The 24,311-nt window shown below is 48.9% G+C and overlaps 1 protein-coding gene and 1 long non-coding RNA gene across 2 annotated transcripts; one reads left to right on the top strand and one right to left on the bottom strand.

Moving 5' to 3' along the window:
* Positions 1–640: 640 nt before the first annotated feature.
* Positions 641–23,508, top strand: LOC132456624 (ankyrin repeat and BTB/POZ domain-containing protein 3-A-like; the record flags this gene model as incomplete). The annotated part of the gene is made up of 13 exons (XM_060051030.1): positions 641–892; positions 4,098–4,187; positions 5,674–5,775; positions 7,300–7,393; positions 13,532–13,673; positions 17,036–17,298; positions 18,462–18,640; positions 19,569–19,674; positions 20,599–20,701; positions 21,642–21,723; positions 21,966–22,034; positions 22,191–22,304; positions 23,144–23,508. Coding segments are annotated over 13 exons (1,869 nt in total), but the record flags the coding sequence as incomplete, so codon positions are not given.
* On the bottom strand, positions 9,991–10,866 carry LOC132454938 (uncharacterized). The gene is made up of 2 exons (XR_009525043.1): positions 10,306–10,866; positions 9,991–10,134 (listed from the first exon to the last, which is right to left on the bottom strand). It is a non-coding gene; the product is annotated as an uncharacterized LOC132454938 (long non-coding RNA).
* Positions 23,509–24,311: the final 803 nt, after the last annotated feature.

Raw genomic sequence — 24,311 nt, 5'->3', positions numbered from 1 at the left:
CCTCGACCCTCGATGCGTCGCTAAAACTCCAGACCGACGAGTCAATAAGCAGACCTGACCCTCAGATAAACCAACTGCCGCACCGAAGTGACCTGGACGTCCTCGACTTTTGATTCCACGAATGGAAAATGAATATAAAAGAACGCCCAACGCTCTCCATACAAACAGAGAATGAGCTTTGAAGAGCTGAAGAGCTGAGGAGGGTTTCATTCACCCCCCCCCCCCCCCCCCCACACAGCGCCCCCCTGGCCAACTGCCACAGTGTTTGGTGGGCGCATGTATCTCTACCCCCCCCCCCCCCCTCCCCTGAATCCCTCCAGACTCAGTCCTCAAAGCTCTCATCATGTGATCAAAGTAATGGATCGTCTGATGTCCCCCCCCCCCCCCCCCCCGTCCTTCCGTCCGCCCCTCGCTTCGTGGTTGAATGGCAGACGGTTCACTGTCAGTTGGAAACGAAAAAATTCATAGGTGGTTCTGAAAGATCGTCCCCTCGCAAACCTCGATGGCGAAGAACGTTAACCAAACATCTTAAAGGTGACATATTCTACCACCAGGTGTGAGTATGTTTAGCGTTACACGCCACAACGGCTCGTGGCGGCTAATCACCCTCACACCTGGTGGTCTAACGTGTCCGCTTTAAACGGAGCTGAAGACAGTGGACCCAGTACCAGGGCCCCTGGGTCCAGCAGCCTCCTCATCTCATCCGTTCATCTGCTGCGTCTCCAGGGCCGACGACTGCTTCTGCGCGAGCAGGAAGTTGGACGCGGCGTCCACCGAGGCCAAGTTCCTGCAGGACCTGGGCTTCAGGATGCTGAACTGCGGCCGCACCGACCTGGTGAAGCAGGCGGTCAACCTGCTGGGGCCCGACGGCATCAACAGCATGAGCGAGCAGGTAGGAGCGCACACACACACACACACACACACACACACACACACACACACACACACACACACACACAGGAACGCACGCACGTGCATACATGCACGCTCACAAAAACACTCGCTAACACACACGCATGTGCACGCACACAAGATAACACGTAAGCAAACATTTGCACGCAGAAACACGCACAAACACACACTCGCATACAAACATACGCACGCACATGAACGATCGCACACGCAGGAACGCATGCCAGCGCGCGTATGCGTGCGTTTGCACACACACGCACAGACACACACGCAAGCAAGCACACACACATACGCATCTGCACACACGCATTCATGCACGCACGCACACTCACTCACATACACACAACGCACACACAAAGCTTGTCATTCCTCCACAAACAGGTATAGAAAGAAACACACTCACAGATACACAGCTATGCCTAAAGACGCACACCCAGCAACAAAGGTGCAGCCTTTAGACACAGACAGACACACACTCATACAAACACCGAAACATGGATTTGCATATAAACACACAGACACACTCCCACACACAAAAAAGGATACACATAGATAAACAAACCCACATACACACACTCACACAAACACATGGATTTCCACACAAAAACTAATACACGTAGATAAACAAGCACACATATGCACATTGACAAATTCAGGCACACACACGCGCATACCGATACACACACACACACACACACACACAGACACACAGACACACACACACACATTGGCAAAGTGCACACCCCCACAGGCAAAGTGGCGAACAGTTTGCATCCATGGAATAAGTGTGCTGCTATTGCCTATTACCTAGCAACGCAATCACTCTCACTAACACACACACACACACAAACACACACACACAGGAATACACAGGCACGCATTCACATGCACACACACACTCGCCAGGCACAGTCTGTTCCGAGGACATACTGCATCCAATCAAGCCCCTGTGATTTGATGCATTTGAGTGTTTGCGCCTCTTACCTCATTATTGTCAATATACGAGTGGGCGTCGCAACAATTTGTGTCCAGTTATTAAAGAGTGGGAAAAATAAAAAAGTTAAGGTACCGACACAATTACACTCAAGCCTCAAGGGGGGGGGGGCAGGAGATAAGAGTGAGAAGACGGGAGGAAATCGTATTTCACACTTTAATCCAAAGAGACGTTCCGTGACCATGGGGACCGATTAGTGACGAGCAGGTAGAGCGGGAGTGAGGAGCCGGCCTGCTAAAGGGTAGGTCGATACGGGCTGAGCGCTTTGGGAGGGGTTCGAGAGCTCAAATACTTTTTCAGCAAAGATCATCAATCAGACGTACCGATCCATTCAAACACAAACACGATTCAACCCCTTGCAGAAATCCGCAGTGACAAAGGTTTTTTGGATATCAAACCGCCATTCCCACTTCGTCACGGGTGTTTCCATCGTGATGGTCGGTGTTGTGTTCTGAGGATCTCAGGAACGACCGCGTTGCTAGGGTGATGAACGCAGCGCACTCAGGCTGAACCACGGTGATGAGGCTGCTGGCCCAAATACAACAATGCTGTGAGGAGTTCATGGGCTTCTCTTTTTAAATTACGTAAATACCCTTAGCTGTGATTCAGACGTGTTATCGGCGTCTGCGTGTTATCTCTGGAAGAACCGGCGATGGAGGGATAGAATACTTTCACTCAGCCGCCCACACATCCCGATGAGCGCAGTTTGGTTTCTGGATTAAAACACGGTACACGGTCCCAGGGAACACAGACGGTGTGACGGAAGTGATGGCAGAAACCACGCCGGCGTCCGTCTCCGGCGTCTGAATCATTGGGGCTCTTAACGGCGTTCGGCCGTGATCAGTCGTCCAGACCCTCACCGCTGACCTTTCCGTTTACTGCTTCCTAATTGCGGCGGAAGTGGTGAAAAAAATCAAACGAATGGCCGCGTTGGGATGTTTGTCTCTAAGAGGGCTTTTGGCGTGTGATGAGCCGGTCGTAAACGTGGATCGCCCTCCGACGCCCTACGGAGTGGTCAACACTTTAGTGTTTCATAAAGACGTATGAAGCCGAGGACCACTTAGCTGTATTTAGCTCTATTGAATTCAGAAGGATGTTGTCATGACATTTCTCTATATCTTGGGTCCCTTTGTTCATACATCTCTATCCAGTAGTTTTCCTCTGATGAGGCGTGCCGCAGGTGGATTCGCTAGTGATGTAGTTACCCCAATTTTCCAATTAAATCTGAGATTTTCGTTCTGTGGTTTACTTGTATTACACTTTTGATGAAGAATCGTCTGCCTAGTGACTAATTGTAGAGCTGTGCTCTGAGTATCTCTCCATCTCTGTGTTCCTGCTGAACGTTGGGGGAGACAGGATCCTGTTCTGCATGTGGTTGTTGCTAAAGGGCCTCAGCGTCGTCGGTACGAGACCTCTGGGAAGCTCTGGTACTCTCTCCAGTCTTTCTGCAGCGTGGGCGCGCGTGTGTGCATACGTGCGTGCGTACTTTCTACCTTCTGTTTACGGATGTTGTCGGGTTGCGATGTAAGATGTGACGCGAGAAGGGGTTCAAATCCCCCCCCTGACGTCGCAGCGTTAAAGAGCTGCTAATGAGGTGTTAATTATGGCGGGAAGATAACTGCAGCGGTGTTGTGCTAGTGTTGCTTTAGCATTGCTGCGCGGTTTCACTTTCATTATAATCCGCCATCGACTTGGGTCTAAACTAGGCCCCAATGCCGGCTTACTTTACAGCTACCGGGTCGCATTAATGTGCACTCTATATTTGTAAACCGTGCTTCGGAAATAGTTGTGTTTTTTTTTTATAAGTGGGTTCAGAACCCAACTAAAAGGAATATGTGGCTTTTAACATGTGTACTTTCTATCTACCTGTTGATGTGTATCTTTATATCTCCCACCTCTATATATATACCTGTCCTTATCTTTCTATCTTGTTATATCCGTCCTTCCGTCTATCTATCTATCTGTATGTCTGTTTATCTATCTGTGTCTATATCCATCTTTCTATTAATCATTAGTTTCCGGATCTGGTGTGCCGCCCTGACTTCTACTCGTAGCGCGGCTGACCTAAATCCAGACTCCTCTTCCTCTCTCTGATCTGTCTCCATTACCATCGCTCTCTCTATTTAAAGGCCTGACCCCCCCTCCCTCCCCCTCCCTCCCCCTCTCTCCCCCTCTCTCCCCCATCCCCCAGGGGATGACCCCCCTGATGTACGCGTGCGTGCGCGGCGACGAGGCCATGGTCCAGATGCTGCTGGACGCCGGAGCCGACATCAACAGCGAGGTCAGTGTCGCTAGGCAACCGCGTCGCCGCGACGACGGTACAGTGTTAGAGTGCGGCTAGCCCCGTTAGCTCTTGGTGGTCCGAGCTTCACTCGCCGGGGTTTAACTCTGACCAACAGTTTCATTCTGACTCGTAATATTGTAATTCTGAAACATCATGAATCATAATCATATAATTATAATCTTTCTATCAAAATTATATATAATTTTTTTTGCATTACATGAGTTGTCACCATAGGCCCAGATCACCGCCACAGAGAAAAGATCAATCTAAATCGTCATTGTGTTAATGTGTTGTCTTGTTGTTGTAAGTTGTTTGGTGATGCTGGTCAAACTGTTAACTGTCCTTTTCTTTGTGCCGCTGTTCTCCTTCTGCTACTCTTCATCATTTCCTTTGCTTAAACTCCTCGTTTGGGTGTATTCATTTTCGCATACTTCAACATCTACTGACATCATGTTGCTGACATTGCTCCTGGTTTTCATTCACCCGCATCGCGTCGATGTTATTTTAACCAACCGGCCGGCCGGCCACACACACACACACCATCGCTTCCGTCGCTTAAACATTGTCGTGTTTACCTCATTCCTTTGCGTTTTATTCTTATATGTTCATGATGTGTTGAGTGTGAGGTTAAAGACGGCTTCTCTCTGTGTGTTTGAGTGCAACAGTGCTGTTTGTATTAGCTTAGCACCGATACGTTCAGCCCGCAGTAATATCTAGGTGTGCTGCCACAGTACATTTCCATTTATATATTTTCGGTTGAGCTCCCGGATAAAAAGCAGTTATATTTAATGACTAGGACATAATTAATAATTGAGAGGGGAACAAGTATTACTAAATGAGCCTGAAAACACTATTATTCCCATTAGTAAGATGTGGTGTACTTTCATTTCATGACGACTTTACTTATGGCTATTCTGTTGTCGTAGGCCTAATTATTTAGGCATTATAACTTCCCCGAACCCCACAGCGCTGAGAGTCAGTGCAGAGTGTGAGGGTGACGTCAGTGTGTTGTACCAGTTTACTACTGTCTGTTCTCAGCTCCTCATCCGAGTCCCGTCGTTTGGTCCCATTTGTGATCTGCCGATATGTTTGCGTGCGCTCGCACACACACACACACACACACACACGTTTGATTTTGTTACGTTGAGGTACGGCGGGCTCGTGTCCAGGAGCGATCACACGAGGGGCTCGCATTTCCGATCGCTGGGCGGTAGCTTAACGTAGCGTAGCGTAACGAGCTCTCAGCTACGAAAGGGAACAACGCGAGCGAAGACACGACCGTCCGACCCAAAACAAACCTTCCTTTCCTCTCCCTTCTTCTTTTGCACCTAAACTTCCCTGCTCCCCTTTTCCATAACGCTTCTACCTGCTCCTCGAACGGCTAAACGCTATCGGCTAAACGCTAACGGCTAACGCATCTCTCCCATGTCTCCCTCCCTCGATCTGACCTCTGACCTATGACCCCCCCCCCCCCCCCCCCCAGGTGCCCAGCTCAGTAAACAAGCACCCCTCAGTTTACCCCGACACGCGCCAGGGGACGCCCCTCACGTTCGCCGTGTTGCACGGACACGTCCCTGTCGTGCAGGTAGTGAACTTCATCACCTGTAACCTCTGACCTTTGACCTCCGTTCACCTAACACCGCCCCCCTCCCCCCCCCCACTCTAGCCTCTCCCCTGGACCCCGATAACAACGATGATGATGATGATGATGATGATGATGATGCATATTGTTGACATTACAGTCTAAAGCATTAATTGGTTCTTTGTCTCCACAAGTTCCGCCATTATGACCGAAGTTATAAAACACAACCAAATACAGTAGAGGAGGCCTGAGGCCCTATTCAGCTGTGAACAGTTCACGCAGGAGACACGTTTATTTATCAAGCTGAAAATAATGTTATTTATTGTTAGCTTTTGCGAGCTGTGCAAAGCGGCAGCACTAGAACAGACACAGACACACACACAGCGAGTGGGAACACGATCTCATGGTTAATGCCTTTCCATTCGTACCAGTATTTGGATATTGTTTTTAATCAAAAAAAAAAATATATATATATATACCTCTGCGTACCACTAGGTATCACATCGTAGTTTGAGAACCACTTTTCTAAAGTGTGTGATGGAGGTACAGTCGGGGGGAGGTGTTGCGGCGGCTAGGCTATCGACCTCCAGCCAAAAGGTTTTGGGTTCGATCCCTAATGTCTGCCGCCCAACCCGGGATCACCCGGGAACCAATGCCCTCGCCCCGACCACAGCACCTGTTGCCTGGTTACCTGCATCTAAATTCACTCCTTCTCGCTTTTCGATTAAAGCCTCCTCTAAATAAAACCAAACGGTAAACAGCACAAGATCTCCGTTTTGTGCTCGGAGCTAATCTGTTCAGTAATTATCTCCAATAAATGGTTTCGAAATGATGAGTTTGGAAAGAGTTAGAGGTTAGCTCCGCCGTATTGGGTCACGACGTAAAACTTGGTCTTGAATTATGCATAGTGCCAAGACGTGTTCCTTTCTGTCTGTCTGTCCCTTGAATCCGGCCTCTAACTCCCAGAGCAGCAATTTAGAAAACCAAAGCCACCTTTGATTCGTTAGTGACGGCAGATGTTCTTCTTTTTTTTGGGGGTAAATAAATTATACATCTCGCTGAAAGCCAAAATATGATCGTCTCTGATCTTGTTGCTGATTAGCCTGACGTTAGCTGAGGCGCGCCGGGCTGTGGTTGCAGTAAAACAGGGCGTCTAGGAGGAGGAGAAGAGGAAACACTGTCTCGTGCGTCGACTCTGTAGATGATAGCGTAGCGACGCTGGCGTCCATAACCAACAGCCCTGGCGTGTTATCGCACAGCCCTCACCTCCACCGGGCAGCGACCGTAAACCAACATAAACTCAGTCAGTGCCGATAAGCAAACCACTTAATCCAGGCGCTAAATCCCAGGCGCAGTCGAGGCGTCGCGTCGGGGCCCGACAGTGTAAAGACGGATTCTGCTGATACTCGATTCTAACAAGGTGTATCTCTGTCTGCATTCCAACCCCCCCCCCACACACCTATGAACCCCCACCCCCCGTCATGTCCACTTCCTCTTCCTCCCCCCCCCCCCCTGCTGACACAACAGCTGCTGCTGGACAACAAGGCCAACGTTGAGGGGGCCCTGCAGGAGGGGGTGGAAAACTACACCGAGACGCCGCTGCAGCTAGCCGCCGCCGCAGGTACCAGAGTGTGTGTGTGTGTGTGTGTGTGTGTGTGTGTGTGTGTGTGTCCGAGTGAGAGACAGAGAGAGACACACAAAGAGAGAGAGACAAAGAGAGAGAGACAAATGGAGAGAAAGAGAGAGAACATGAGAGACAGAAGGTTAGAGAGAGAGACAGAGACACAAATAGAAAGAGAGGAAGAGAATGGGAGAGAGAGAGAGAGAGAGAGAGCAACGGAGAGAGAGCGAGAGAGATTCAGACGGCGTGAATATCGAACTCAGTCCAGAGTACAGAATGGGTCAAATGTGTGTGTGTGTGTATTTTACAAATCCACTGTATGTTGCGATTATAAATGAAGACAGCAGGCTCCACATTGGAAGCGGGCTCTGCCTACGTTTGCACGCCGTTCGGAAGAAGCCCGTCCTTACGGAGGTCTTAAAGGACCGACCGCTCGCTCAGTCACACAGCTGGGATATGAACGTAAGCTGCTTGGGTTTCATTCTGTCGTCTCCGTCACGTCCACAGACCGGCGGTAAGGGGACGGTAGAGTCTCAGAGAGGAGGGCTTAACCACTGGCGACGTTGGGCTGCAGTTCGTATCGGGGGTGGGGGGGGGGGGGCGCGGCTGAACCACGGCGGAACACTTTATCCCACAGAGCTCGTCATCCGTTTAAGTTCTCGTCTGATGTAAGGATGTTTCATTCAGCGTGATTGGCTGTGGGCGTGCAACAAGACACAGACACGTCACCCGAGTGTCTATTCCTTGCATATTGCTGTGTTCATATTGATGCAGAAAATGATTATGTATAAATATAATATACATACAAGTAATACCAAAGGTTTCTCCCAGACGCCCTCATCTACATCAGTCTCCTCCTCCTCCCCTCCTGAAGGGAACGATACCGTTCAGATGATCGGTAATTTCGCCCAAATCATCACCCCTGCGGTCAAGTGTTCCCGAACACACACTGTTTATTCACCGCTGAGCTCGCTACGCTGTCGACCTCGAGCAGGCCTCGACCCCGGCCAGTCAAGGACAGCCGCGTTGCCGGGGTAACGGTTAATGGGTTAGAACCAACGACCACTGGTAATGGTGGAGCATTAACAGCCCGCTTATTATTGGCCAAACCTCCAGACTCTCTCAGTCGATAGTGTCGAGAGAGGAGACTTCTAACGGAGCATGGATAAGTGAATCACGTTCCCTTCGAGGATTTTCAATGCAGCACGACATGAAAATGTTGAGGACAAGCAGAGAGACGGGGAGGAATGTTAAATGAATGTACAGAATATTCATGTGCTTTAATGTCAAATACTAATGTTTGGCGATGCAACAGGTTGGGGACAAAAGGTTTGTTATTGAGCTACAGTCGCAAGCAGAGTGGAGATATTTCCCTTTGAAGATTAGGACGACAATAAAAAGCTTCAGCGTCCTCACAAGTCCTCAATACGGTCCTTTTCAGTTCCATTCATTTGAGAGCTCATTCAGTACAAAATGAAAAGCTGCTCTTTGTGGGGTTTGGGGAAAGGGGGCGAGGATCAGGTACGAGTTTACCTCGGTCGCGACACATTATTCAGATTGCCCTCATCTGAACACGTTGACGTTCGCAGCAAACATGAAAGCGCACTGAGGGAGATCATGAGTCATGTCCTCAGAAATCCTCCTGTGTCTCAACAGTTTACAAAGCCAACAATGTGGTTCTACCAATCACGTAACTTTGATGCAAGCAGAACCTAGGGAAGCCCTTTTAGACAGCAGGCTCGCAGTCTGACAAGAACAAACCAACATAGCTAGGAAGTCATTGTGTTTGATACAATCCTCTAGAAATAAAGCTTTGTGTTCCAACCCACTCAAATTACACAAACTTCAACAGCGGACCCAGCAGAGTCCATTCCACGCATGGTGTGGCTATGAATTGGCCATAAGTAGCAATAAGGGCTATTCATGTTGCATGACGCCCGTAACCCAAACTGGGTCAGGGCCTCCATCTCGCTAGAGGTTACGCGTTAAGGTTCAAATTCATGAATTTCATTTAATAGCAGTCGCTTTCATCCAAAGTGACTTACAATTAATAAGTTTGTTAGAAGGAAGGCACAATATCTCGCCGTCAGTACAGAAAGGATGTTCATAGAACCATGTGCCGTGCACTAACAATCGCTAGGTTAACCCATTCCACGTATACAACAGAGATAGCTAGGATGAGATGCCACACAAAGTACTAGTTTTTAATTCAAGGACATACAAAATACAATAAGTGTGTAGGGGGTGTGGGGGAGGGCTTTGCAGTCTAGGTGAACTCTGAGCAGACGAGTCTTGAGTCTCTAGTGGAAGCTGGTGAGCGACTCTGGTCCAGACGTCGGCAGGGCGCTTGGTCCACCAACGCGGTACCAGAACAGTCGAGTTGTGACTTTGATGACGACCATTTTAATGCGAAATGTATAGGAATAAGACAGTTTAAAGGAGTGAACTGTTTGTGTAATGCACAGCATAATCCGAATACAATGACACCACGAAAAAGCAGCTTAAATAATTTGCACATGAGCCAGATATTAGTTTCCAGACATATTTATTTCCAAACACATGCATTTCCAGACATTTCTGAATACAGTCGAATAAAATACAAAATAAAACATGCAATCCAATACGAGAAAATGAAACATTAAACTTGTATGGAAGCAAGCAGTCAAAACATGGCCAGCAGCAGCTCCAATTGTAGAAGACAATTTCTTGAATTTCCAGGAATGAGGCTTGGAACAAGGCAACTAAAAAATATCAGACATGAATAAAATGCAACAGCTTTGGCAGTATATTCAAACATAAAAGTAAAACTTACTAAATTAGTTGATTCAGACTGAACAATTATAATGCCATCATGTAATTATATTTGGTTGAAACATGTTGTGAGTAGTAATAGTAGTAAATCCTTGCCTTACTCTTCGATAGCTCAAGATCCTGGAGCATGTGCTTGTCATTCAGTGCTTGTCGTTCAGAGGCCTCACAGATGTTTGTGATCAACTATAATGACAATTAGAGGGCAGGGCTATTACTGAAAGAGTTTGTGATTGGCTGATGCCAAGAAAAAAATGAATACCTTTATTTACACCAGTGAGTCATACAGGTTACATACACGTACCATGAAATAACATTAAATTATTATAAATGTAGCTGAATAAAGCCCCTGAGATATTTAAGGTTACATTAAAGATACAAAATGTTCCCACTGTAGAAGATGTCTGCTAAGCTCGATGCAAAGGGTTGTAAAAAACATTGATGTCAATGGAAGCTATCCGACTCATACTCCTCAGCAATCAGAGTGGACTCGGATAGCACCATCAACAAGGGAGCTTCTCCAAACATACTAGTTTGAAGATCAATTACAATTAGGGCATTTAGCAGACGCTTTTATCCAAAGCGACTTACATCGGTTAATACACAGATTGACACGCCGACGGCAGAGTCGACCATGCAAGGCGACAGCCAGCTCGTCGGGAGCAGTCAGGGTTAAGGCCGAATCTCGATTCTTCCCCTTGCCCCTTTTGCTTTGTCTTTGTCTTTGTCTTAACCCTAGCACTTGCAAGTGTAAGGGCCAAGGGCTGAGATCTTTCCCCTATGAAATGAGACGCCACTCGGTTTCGGGTACGTCATCATTCATCGTCGCCAGCTGGCTGCCCCGTCACCAGAGCGCCGAAACGCCAATAAAAGCCAGAGAAGAAGAGCGATATATATATCTTAGATGCTGCCGCCATCGTTGATGAGTTGAGGGTGTGTGTAGCATAGTGGTGAAACGGATCAGTGTGTCCACGGTTCGGTTCAGATAACCGTTTTGGGCCTCGGTTTCGGATACGGTTCGGATTAGGATCATGTCTGTGATAGTAAAAAGGCGGACTTTTCTTTGACGGAGGGTTTGGGGGAGAAACACAAAAATGAATGAGACCCACAGTCTATTTGCAATGTGTTAATTGACTGCAATCAGACAACTTGCAAGGCTTTTTTGTGCAATAAATGTTCCCTAAATGCATTTGAAAACATGGTGCACTGAGTGTAACATGTAAGGGTTAACGGCCGACGAGGCTAGAACTCTGGCGACGAGCGCAACGAAGTTTAAAGCCCAGTTTGTTTTGAACGCTGACAGGCTGAAGGGAGGGGCGGGAAAAGTCTCATTGGCTCGGGCAGCACTGGAGAGCATGCATTCCGCTGGGTCCTAAACACCCTTTGTATCGGACGTAGGCTACAGTAGGCAAAATACGCTACATAAGGCAATGCCTTCATGAAACCGAAATCCGCGGATCTCCAGAATGCTCCGAACTGTGGTAAACGAACCGAACGGATTTGGATACAATTCGAATCCGCTGCAGGCCATCTAGCTGGCAAGCTACCATATAAGCCAATGGAGTGGTGGTATACGCGCTAATTGTATCCTAAAACTACCGTTTGAAAGCTTCAGTTAAGACCTACAATACTATGCATCGTTCGTGTAGCACATTTCAGATTAAACCGAGTCATTATAAACATATAAAAAGTTGTGTAGATAGCTGTAAAATATTCCTCGCTTCAAGCAGCCATGTCTTTTTTAAAATTCCCGGTTTCGCTATGTGCTCTGGGATAGCCCTTGGAGGAGCAAGTGAGCTCTCAAATCATCTTAAAAATAAGGGGTACATAGCACTCAATCTTATCCCTTAATCTTGATCAAATTGGGTATTGAGACACCACTAGCTCTCACATGAACGCGCAACTTCAAGGGTAAGGGGGAAGATAAGGGGTAAGGGGAAGTATCGAGATTGGGCCTAAGTGTCTTGCTCAGGGACACATCAACACTCAGCTAGGAGGAGCTAGGGGATCGAACTAGCAACCTTTTGGTTACAAGACAACTGCCCGACCCCTGTGGTGAAACACCAAGATCAATGAAACAAGATGCTCGCCGGTTGAAATTACCCAGTGGCCAATCAAGAATCATCCCCTTATTGTAGATAAGACTGGGTGATTTCCTTTGTGTCATATGTGTGAAGCTTGGTGAAGTTTGATCATGCCGTTATGGCGACGACAAGAATGTACACAGTTCCCTTGTGGGTATAGATGTGGCATATGGATTTCTATGCTAGATTACATTTTCATACGAACAACTAATGTACTCCCTACGTCGTGGATACACATGCCATGGCAACCACCATTGCCATGGCAACATAATATACATTTCTGAGATGCCTCAACACATCGATTTGCCTGCCAAGTTTCACATCTCCAGCATAAGCTAACACACAGGAAATTGACCGAAGGCAGGAAACTAGAAAGGAAAGGAAATATAACTTTGGTCCGGCTACTGCTAATTAAATGATGGCACAATTTTAAATAAGTCTGCACGAGGGAATATCTTTCGGCTAGAAGGTTCGTGAGCTGAACTGCATTACATAAATACATCATCATTCTCCTTTTTTTCAACACACTTACCATCTGACTTTTACGGTTATGTTTGACCTTTCAGAGATAGTGGGAAACTTTCTCCGGGAAAGGTCAGCATGTTAACTGAAAAGAGGTGTCGATCTTTTGTCACACAGAATGAAATTTACTTTTTATGATCACATTATGTAGTGTAATATCCCCATCAGACATGAAAGATATTCATCAGACACACTGTCGCGTCCTCTGGTCTTGGACATCCTAATTAAGAATCGAGTGACGAATCTCAGCCGATCTTTTAGCCTCAGATCACAGAAACTAGAATGTCTCGTGAAGCACATCGACCCGTGTTGATTGGCTGATTTGCAGCACTCATTAAAATAATAAAAAATACGACCAAATGAGGAAATACTTTTCCACATTTATTCGTGGGCTTCCATTTCATTGTAACCGTTCCAGGGTTAGATGTACATGTGTGTGTTTGTGTGTGTCACCTGTGTGTGTGTATATCCTTTGTCTGTGTGTGTTACCTGTTTGTGTGTGTGTTTTCTTCACTGGCTCAACGTGTGGGTATGCGTGTGTATTCGTCACTGTGTATTCGTCACTGACCAAAAACTGACCAAAAATGTGTGTGTGTGTGTGTGCGTGTGTGTGTGCGTGTATTTATGTGTGTTTCTGTGCGTGTGTGTGCGTGTGTGTGTGTATGTATGTGTGTGTGTGTGTGTGTGTGTGTGTGTGTGTGTGTGTGTGTGTGTGTGTGTTCAGGTAACTTCGAGCTGGTCAGCGTGCTCCTGGAGCGCGGCGCTGACCCGATGATCGGGACGGTGAGTCGGAACGGGATCGTCTCGCCCGCCGCCCCTCAGGGGGACATGAACTCCTTCAGCCTGGCAGCGGCGCACGGCCACAGGTACACACACACACACACCACACACACACACACACACCACACACACAGACACAGACACACACACACACCACACACACACCACACACACACCACACACACACACACACACCACACACACACACACCACACACACACACACAGACACACACACCACACAAATACATACACACACACACACACCACACACACACACACACACAGACACACACACACACCACACAAATACATACACACACACCACACACACACACACAGACACACGCACGCACACATACACACACACACACAAATACATACACACACACACACACACACACACACACAAATACATACACACACACACAGACACAGGTAACACACACACACACACACACACACACACACACACACACACACACACTCATACAGGGGACACACACACAAACACACACTCACACAAGCAAAGGTTACACATCCACCTGTTCACACACAAACACAGAGGTAACACGGAACCACAAGGACACATGTCACACACAAACACACACAGGTAACACACACATACACTTCTGCCTGGAAGCTGCACACTGACACAGGTAGCACACGCAAACACACACACACACAGGTGATACATGGGGGACAAACACACACAAATGGATGCACCCACGCATGGATACACACATATATGGTCACACAGGCACACATCATGTGCCAGACATGCATGACTCATGGAAACACACACGACAGCGCATCTGTTCCTCCCTGACACAACAGACACACATCCGCTGAGTCGCCCGCGACTACTCACACGCCTGGTGACCGCCCCCCCCCCCCCCCCCCCCCCAGAGCCACCACGGCTCACACAGCGTATCACGAGCCAAACAACAACTCCTCAGGCTCGCACACTTCAAGATAAAAGCCCCCTTGCTCCATTTAGTATGAGTCGGCTTTGACGTCATTTCAAAAAAATAAATCCTAAAAGACGTCTCCATTAATGTGCGTGAGGTGTGAGGGCGGGCGGGGGGGGAGGGGGAGGGAGGGAACACAGCAACGCAGCCGTATTACTTATTAGGAATATCCATTACCCTGTGGGCTTCTGGCTCGCTCACCATGTGGGCCCCTGGGTTCTGTCATAGCTTAATGGGCCGTTTATGTAGATGAGGGTCGTATGTATAGCAGCTGCAACACCTCTCAGCGGAGGTGGAGGAATGGAATATATAGTGTAGTATATAATATATATGAATGGAATATAATTAACAACGGACGGAACGGACGGACGGACGGACGGACGGACGGACGGACGGACGGACGGACTGACGGACGGACGGTCGGACGGACGGACGGACAGACAGACAGACAGACAGACAGACAGACAGACAGACAGACAGACAGACAGACAGACAGACAGACAGACAGACAGACAGACAGACAGACAGACAGACAGACAGACAGACAGACAGACAGACAGACAGACAGACAGACAGACAGACAGACAGATAGACGGACAGATAGAGGGAAATTCAAATGCATTCAAAGGCTAATGCAGACACTATATGATATTTTATTAACTATAATACAAAATGATATCTTATCGGAAGAACGCCACCGAAAGACAAAATGGATTCTAAATGTCGACTCGTGACCACGTCCGCGTCAATAAGACATGAATCAACGTCACATGTTCAGGTGAACCCTGGCGTCACATATTGTTGATCTCAGAACACCCCATCACTGGGCTCCCGCGGAACAGAGAGGAAGACATCACCACCCACAGGAGGTCACCAGCAGAGAGGGAGACATCACCACCCACAGAGAGGGAGACATCACCACCCACAGAGAGGGAGACATCACCCCCCACAGAGAGGGAGACATCACCACCCACAGGAGGTCACCAACAGAGAGGGAGACATCACCACCCACAGGAGGTCACCAGCAGATGATCCACTTCAGAGCGCTGACCTTTGACCTGTCCCACCCCCCCACTCTGACCGCTTTAAAACAACACGGAAGACTTTCATGTTGGCTTTGGCTTTCTGCTAAATCCTAAATGCATTGCGTTGCTTTCTACAATGCATTTTTTAACTGCGGTTTTATTATATCACTTCATTATATTGTATCTGAAGCACATCTGAGTCTGCCTCGTGCATGTAAAGTGATACATATATAGTTGCCTTGCCTTGCCTTATGGTGTGGAAGATCAGAGAGATACTTTTATAATTAACGCCTGGGTTCATTATTTGGTACTATTTATTTACTATCCAGCGATGTCATTAACGACAAGGTGCAGTGCCGTTCAAGCAGGTGCGAGGTGTGAACCCAATCGCCAAGGATTACAAATCAAAACCGGTCGAACAGGATGACCAGGATCTCAGAAGACACAGGAACCACCGGGAGGCTTCACACACGGGGATAGGAGGCGGACAGAATCAGAAAGCATCGAGACCGGGGAACGGGAATAACGCGGAAGAAACAGGTGCTGGGATTCGCCAAAGGAGGACCTCAGGGAACACAGGAGGCGTGCGGTGGAGGGGGGCGTGTTGAGGTGTTGGGGGGGCTCTCACCACGGATCGCTGTGAATCAAGGAGCTGAGCGGTGTCTCGACGGGCCTCAGCTGTAGAGCTATCGAGGGCGATACAGGGACGCTGTTCGTTGCCGGGTTACAGACTATACCGTGGATGTGGTGGGGTTGGTTTATAAGCCTCCCCTCACGCAACAATATAAAACGATGACACGTAGATGAAAAGGTGCAAGAGATGTTCACTCTTCAGAAATTATTCAAACTCAGGCAATATAACACTGAATGGGCTTCGAGGCACCATAACTTGACAAAGGACTGCTCGTTGACACACATAATTCACCTGTTTGACAACGCTACAACGCTTGATGCATCGAATCTGACATCATCGTGTCCCTCGATCCACGATCCAATGAAATCCTCAAGTTTATGAATCACTTGTATACCGCACGCCATATATACGTCCTGTGTATACATCATAAACATCATACATACATCAAATACACACTCTGGGTCATATAAACATCGTACATCAAACATAGGCTGAATAAATGTCAATCATACGTAGATCACAGACACATCGTGCATCGCACAAAAATCGAGATGACTGTCTTTCCCCGTCCACTTCCTCCTCCTCCCCCCGACTCCTCCTCCCCGTCTCTCCCTCCTCCTCCCTTCTGTCCTTCCTCCCCCCTCTCTTCCTCCTCCCCCGACTCCTCCTCCTCTCTCCCTCCTCCTCCCCTTCTGTCCTTCCTCCCCTGACTCCTCCTCCTCCTCCACGTCTCTCCCTCCTCCTCCTCCTCCTCCTCCTCCCCCACCCAATCCTCCTCCTCCTCCTCCCCCTCCTCCCCCCCCCCCCCCCTCCCAACAGGAACGTGTTCCGGCGGCTCCTGTCCCAGACGGAGAAGGAGAAGGGGGACGTCCTGTCGCTGGAGGAGATCCTGGCCGAGGGCTCTGAGCCCGGGGGCGGGGACAAGCGGGCGGCCCCGCCCCCTCTGCCGCTGCTGCTCCCCAACGGAGGCGGAGCCACGCTGCTGCGAACAGGAAAGGCCAAACTGAGAGCCCTGAGAGAGGCCATGTACCACAGCGCCGAGCACGGCCACGTGGACATCACCATAGACATCCGCAGCTTAGGTCAGACTCAGCCGCCGCCGCCGCCGCCGCCGCGCGCCCGACGCCCCAACACCGCTGCCACCGTCCGCTGGAGCTAACCGCTCGCTGTCGCGCTCTTCTACCTGTCCTGTCCTGTGCTAGACACACACACACACAGACACATATGTACATGCACACTCACACTCATGCACGCACACACACACTTACAAGTGCAAACTCACACACACTCACACTCTTTCGCTCACACACACACATTCACACTCACTCGCACCCACACACACACACACACTCATGCGCTCAGACTCATGAACTGTCTTTCACATGCACGCACGTGCACACACTGGTCCAAGCTAGACTTTTGATCTAAAAGTTATCCTTTCCAAATGCAACATTGGATTGAGCAGAGGACATGATGCCATTTCCTTTGAGTGTGAGGTGGTAGCTCCCTGTCCTTGTCTGGGCTCTACACATACTCACTAGTCTCCCCCCCACACACACACAGACCCACTCGTCCAGCCTAGTCATAGAATACTCAACAGAAACAACTCTTTGAAAGCACTTCGACTATAGCTTCTCAGGCGCTGGTTGTCTGCGTGATTCCATCGTGTTTGAGTGGGTGCTTTCCATTTGTCCACGTGTTCATTTCCAACTGTGCTTGTACGTGCACTAAAAATGCTCCCCGTTGCCGTTGTTGATAATTGTAAACACCTGTACCGACTGTGGTGTACCGACCACAGCTGTTTGTTTGACCTTGTGCTTGTTCTGTGGTGGTGACATTAGCTCTGTAGCTTCGGGCTTCTTCAGTGTAGACCTTCCCCGTTTCCAATGTCCCTCCAAACATAATCCTTTCCTTGGCTGATGATCTCATTGGTTGGTTGAAGGGGAACCGCCACGTTTGGCCGTTCTCTGATACCAGAGAGTACCGCTTCATATATCTGTCGTCCAAAGTGCAACAATCAACGCAGATTCTGCAGAATACAAAAAACGACAAAACGGCTTCACTGCTCCGACCTTCCCGCCGTGTTTCCACATTAAAGGTGGAACGGCGAGATTCTTCACAGCGCCCATATGACGCAGTACTCTCTCCGATTGTGAAATCCCCAAAGTGACTTCCCCCGTCTTAAAACCCCGTGTCTCCCTCCTGTGCTGACTGTGTGGGGGGGTGTGCGCGTGCGTCTCCTCAGGGGTCCCATGGACGCTGCACACCTGGCTGGAGTCGCTGAGGACCTGCTTCATCCAGCAGCGGCGGCCTCTGATCCAGGGGCTGCTCAAGGACTTCAGCGCCATCCAGGAGGACGAGTACACCGAGGAGCTCATCACCCACGGCCTGCCGCTCATGTTCCAGATCCTCCGCGCCAGCAAGGTGCCTCCACTGGCCGTGGTCAGCTCACAGGGCGTCTGGGTCTGGGGCGTGAACGCTGAATCGTGGGGAAACGCCCACCATTCACTGTTCTATCCTCCAGTTCTCTATTCAGGCTATTCCCGGAGCCTGAGGTGAATAATCGTTTTAGTATATACTACACGTGAACACAACATAAACAAGATTGCACTTTTTGACGGAATTTATTCGTTTTTATTAGCAAACAAAGCGGGATATTTTGCGATTGAAAACAATATCCCGAGTTTGAGATCTCAATCATGGGATATTGCCCAATATCCCGAGATAGCGAACCAATCAAATTGGGCCATCTTAAGAGGTTCACGTGTAGCACATACTAATAGCCTGTATTGAAACGCGTATTGGTTAGTCATATCGACTGGATGGACGGCAGCAACTCAGGAGGTAGAGCGGGTCGGCTGGTAACCGCAAGGTTGCTAGTTCGATCCCCGGCTCCTGCTAGCCGAGTGTCGAGGTGTCCCTGAGCGAGACGCCTCGTCATGTATGTCAGAGCACGGTTGTGCCGTATAACATACTATGACATGTCTGCTGGGATATAGCGCGCTAATAGGACCAGATTTCAAACATCCCTCTCTTAGCTCAAGAATAAAGAATTAAACCGAAACCCTTGTCCAGAGGAACAAAATCAAAGATGTATCTTCCTCCAGAACCCGTCCCAGTAGTCCCCAGTAATTGCCAAACCTTTTCTAAATTGCACAAGTTAGTGCCAGCCCCTTACATTAGCATCTCATAAATGAACATGAGAACGAGGCTTAGCGTACACTTCTGCGTCGTGTAGTTTGTCGAGCGGCGCAGGCTAGGAGAAGAAGCACATTAAGCTAATGAGCGCCTATCTCATTTCTCACATCTGTGTTGTTTTGTGTGTTGTTCTTTTATTATGTTTGACTAACAGAATGAGGTGATTAGCCAGCAGCTGGCCGTTATCTTCACGCAGTGCTACGGACCGTTCCCCATCCCCAAACTGACAGAGATAAAGAAGAAGCAGACCTCACGTCTCGGTAAGAAACCGGCGGCCGATATGGGGGGGGGGGGGTTTAGCTGAGGGGGGGCTAGGGCATGGCCTCTAGCAACGATTAGACATCTTCTTCAGAAATGATTGATTCATAATGCGGCTGTACAACCGAATCCTTGTGTCTCCGCAGCAAAGACATGGTCCAATATAAACAGGGCAGCGAAGTAAGCGTTGGAGAACGGATGCTTCTGTGTTTGGTTTTCACAGGGTTCAGCGTCAGCTGGCGAGCGTCTCGGCATCAGAGCAATCGCACCGACAGAGTTATTGTTTCTCTGTACGTCGAAGGCAGATACACAGCCCGGACACCTGTAATGCTTTATTGAGATTTGTTGCTAGAACGACAAACAAAAAACCCAAAATGTCCCGGGGACAGTATGATGTGAAATATTTGATTTGAAAATCACAATCTGCTGAGCGAGCGTGTTTCATCAATCCTCCGTTGTTTACACTAAACAAAAACAACTTAAAGGCTGCGATGCCTTTCTGAAGCCAAACAGTAATAATGTTCCCTAGCAGCCTCAGTCGGCGGGCCGCAGATTGATTCACTATGCAGCAGTGGCCGCTGAAGGCAAGGCCCTGCAGCGCCATCTGGTGGTGCTTATGTTCACGACTGGAACGGATTGGAACAACAAAGTGTGTGTGTGTGTGTGTGTGTGTGTATGTGTTTCAGAGGGAGAGAGAGGGAGAGAGACACAGATAGAGAGAGAAAGAGGGAGTGAGAGCAAGAGAGAGAGAGAGAGAGAGAGAGAGAGAGAGAGAGATTCAGACGGACTGAGAATAAAACTCAGAGCACAATGGGTAAAATGTCTGGTCTGATAAAGCCAAAGGAAGCATAATGAATCACTTGTTTAATTACGTTGTTTTTTTTCTGTGTGTCGGTCATCAACCTAATCCGTGCTGTCGCCCACAGACCCTCACTTCCTCAACAACAAGGAGATGTCTGACGTCACCTTCCTGGTGGAGGGGAAGCCCTTCTATGCACACAAAGTGCTGCTGTTCACCGCTTCGGCCAGGTAAACCTGTGGACAGCGTCCCGTGAGGCCCGGCCCGGGTCTGTCTGTTAGGGAGAGGCATGCGTCTCATTAATCATCCGCTCCTCATCCCAGTGATCTCTGCAGACCGCTACGGCTGAGAGACGTTTTATAATGATGGTACCTTTGCGCGAGCTGGTTGGACTTTTCAACTCACGAACTCATCAAATATTTCCGGTTCAGTCCATTTCCCTCAGATGATGAAGGATAGAGTCCCATTGCCCATTCTAGTCTGAAAAGTGGCAGAAAGCCAAAGTAGTACCATTGCTCTTAAGCAGGGTTCGAGTTATGATTCCATCTCTGTGGGGGTCTCTTGAAAAATAACTAAATATAGATGCGCAAGTAAATATAAGCTATTATGACACAGCCCTTCTCAATGCCGTGGAACGGCATTGAGAAGGGCATGGGCCCTTCACAACGCCAGCGTCTTCGGTTGCTAAGCGACGTCAACGTCTTTTGCTAACTTTTTCTCTGCTAGTCAACACTACGAATGGTAACAAATCAATTGTAAAAAGACACACTTTGTGAAGTTATTTTTTTGTTTGGCAAGTAGCCGCTCATTATCGAAAATAAGCCCCTTCAGGTCGAAGCAAGACACCTCAGTTTCGCGTCGGTGTCCGGTTCGCCATGTCTGGGCTTACTTTCCCGATAATGGCCGGCGTTCTATTATCCCTCACTTAACGTCAATAGAATATTATGCTGCTGTATTTTCAGAGACCCCCACAGATATTTGAGTTTGCTGCTTTCATGGGAGCCAGACCTCTCTCTATGGGAGCCCGGCTCCCACCTGACTCCAACCCTGCCCTTTAGGCTATCTCCTACAGCATCTCCTATAGCCGGAATATGCCATATTAAATATATGTTATAACATATTGTTCTCATAATTATATATAATTCTAATAACCTTTTTTGTCTCTCCAAGGTTCAAGTCTTTGCTCCAGAACCGACCGGCGGCGGAGAACACCTGCATCGAGATCAGCCACGTCAAGTACAACATTTTCCATGTGAGGCAGATTAACTTGTTTCATTCCCACCTTTCGTTGAGAGCAACAAACCTCTTTATATAAACTAGACGTGTTAGCTGGCTGTGACGGCGTTCACGAACGCTGAATGTTTGCATTTAGTTTATAATCTACTGTATAAAAGAACGAATGAAAGAACGCTATATGCAAAAAAAGTTGTACTTACAGATATAAAACGTCTCTCTAAGTTTGATTCCTAACTGTGTATGTGTTGTGTGTCACAGCTGGTCATGAAGTTTCTGTATTACGGCGGCACGGAAACGTTGCACATCCGAAACACGGAGATAATGGAGGTGAGCGCGCCGAAGATAAAGACGTTAAACACGGAGCACACATCACTGACAGCAATCTGTGGGATGACCCCCCCCCCCCCCCCCCCCCCATAAGGCCGCGCTTCAGTTCTCTCTCATCATCATCGTCGTCTATTGTTTTCTACTATTCTGTTCCAGCTCTTGTCTGCTGCCAAATTCTTCCAACTGGAAGCTCTGCAGCGGCACTGTGAGATCATCTGCTCCAAGAACATCACCACGGAAACCTGTGTGGACCTCTACAAACACGCCAAGGTGCACACAGAGAGTGTGGTGCATTGAAAACGTTGTTTCTTTGCATAGTTGGTTAAATATTCCTTACTGCTGATCTGAACCACAGCCTGCCCCATACACTACCACAAAATATGGGAGATTTTTACGTTGTCTTTTAACTCAATTAAAAGGTCCAACCTTTACAATTTGCACTACTTTTAACATGGTCAAAATTCAAAATAGGAAATTAATTATAAATTTTTAGATCACATGAATGTCATTAATTGATGTCCTCTCTATAATATCACATGCTGGGGAAAGATGGTATTTAAAAAAAGAAAGAGGACTCTTTCCAGACGGCTCGCTGATGTGTTAATTAAATCCAACAGCCAAATCTCCGCGGGACGCAAAATGGATTTTGATTGTTTATTGGAATTAGGATCAGAGGGCCTCATCATCAAATCACATCTCTTGTAAACCCTCTCTAATCATGAGATCCCCTTTGATCCCTTTTAATTATGATACTGGCAACATAGCAACAACATAACCTGCCTTCACTTAACCCTGGTCCTCCTCCTCCCTCCTCTCCCCTCCCTCATCTTCCCTCTCCCCCCTCCTCTCCCCTCCCTTCTCTCCCCATCCTCCCTCCTTCCCCCCCTCCCTCATCTTCCCTCTCCCCTCCCTTCTCCCTCCTCTCCCCATCCTCCCTCCCTCCCCCCCTCATCTTCCCTCTCCCCCCTCCCCTCCCCTTCTCCCTCCTCTCCCCTCCCTTCTCCCTCCTCTCCCATCCTCCCTCCCCCCTCTCCCCTTCTCCCTCCTTCCCTCCCCCCTCCTCTCCTCTCCGTTCTCCCCCTCCCCCCTCTCCCCCCTCCCCCTCTCAGTTCCTGGGTGCAGCCGATCTGACGGCGTTCATCGAGGGCTTCTTCCTGAAGAACATGGTGCTGCTGACGGACCTGGAGCCCTTCAAGCAGCTGCTGTACGAGCTGTCGCCGCCCGCCCAGCAGCTCGCCGCCGCCCCCGCCACGGCCGAGAGCCCCGCCTCCAGCCCCGCCTCCCCCGGCATCTGCTCCGACATCCTCCTGGAGCTGGAGAAGACGCTGACCACACGCATCCGCTCCATCCACCTGTCCGCCTCCAAGGGCTCCGTGGTGTGACCCTCCCTGGCCCCTCCCTCCCGAGCCTAGCCCCGCCCCCCACCAAGCCCCGCCCCCCACCACCTAGCCACACCCCCCAAGAACCACAACCCCCCGCAGCTCCCCCCCCCCCGCTGCGACCGCCAACCACTCTACCACGCACACACACACACACACACACACACACACACACACACACACACACACACACACACACACACACACACACACACACACACACACACACACACACACTAGTGCCAAAAAGATGCAACTGACTTGGCCTCCATGCGTTCCCTTCCTGCCCGTTCACCTCCACCTCCACCTCCTCCTCCGCCCTATGCCCTTATAAAGGAATATTCAGACGCTGCCATTGGCTCGTGCATCAACGAGGGATTTCATTGGTGGTCTCTTGTCTCGAAACGCTCAGAACCTAAAGCATTTGAAAAAGTCTGCGAAATGCGGCCGTTGTCCTTGAAACGTTGTCGAAGTACGACTGTGGAGCTCAAACGCAAGGAAACAACTGTCGTGGACGAAAGAACGGACTTCTCCGACCGCGATTCTCTGGAGTCTTCGTCGAGACCCTGCAGACTTGAAACATACGACCGTACTTCACATCCGAGACGTGCATGGAAACACCTCCAACGATGGTTTGGGGAAGCTAAAAAAGGGGCCAACTTAGAAGTTTAGCTATTTTTGTGCTACTTGGCGCTCTTTGAAAACAAAACTTAAAAAACTAAAAGGTAGAGTAGGCCTACATCAGACAAACTGAAACCATACACAGCCACCCTCAGCCACCCGAGCAGGTTCAGACGGTGGACCAAACCAGAGATGTCAACTGAAGCCATTGGGAGATCGAGGGGAGGGGAAGCCTCCTGGGCGAACGACATCAAAGCATCCTGTCATGTTTTTTGGT

Source organism: Gadus macrocephalus, chromosome 4 (assembly GCF_031168955.1).
Source record: "Gadus macrocephalus chromosome 4, ASM3116895v1".
NCBI lineage: Eukaryota > Metazoa > Chordata > Actinopteri > Gadiformes > Gadidae > Gadus > Gadus macrocephalus.
The sequence above is the reverse complement of the archived record's forward strand: the minus strand, read 5'-3'. Positions and strand labels throughout refer to the sequence as shown.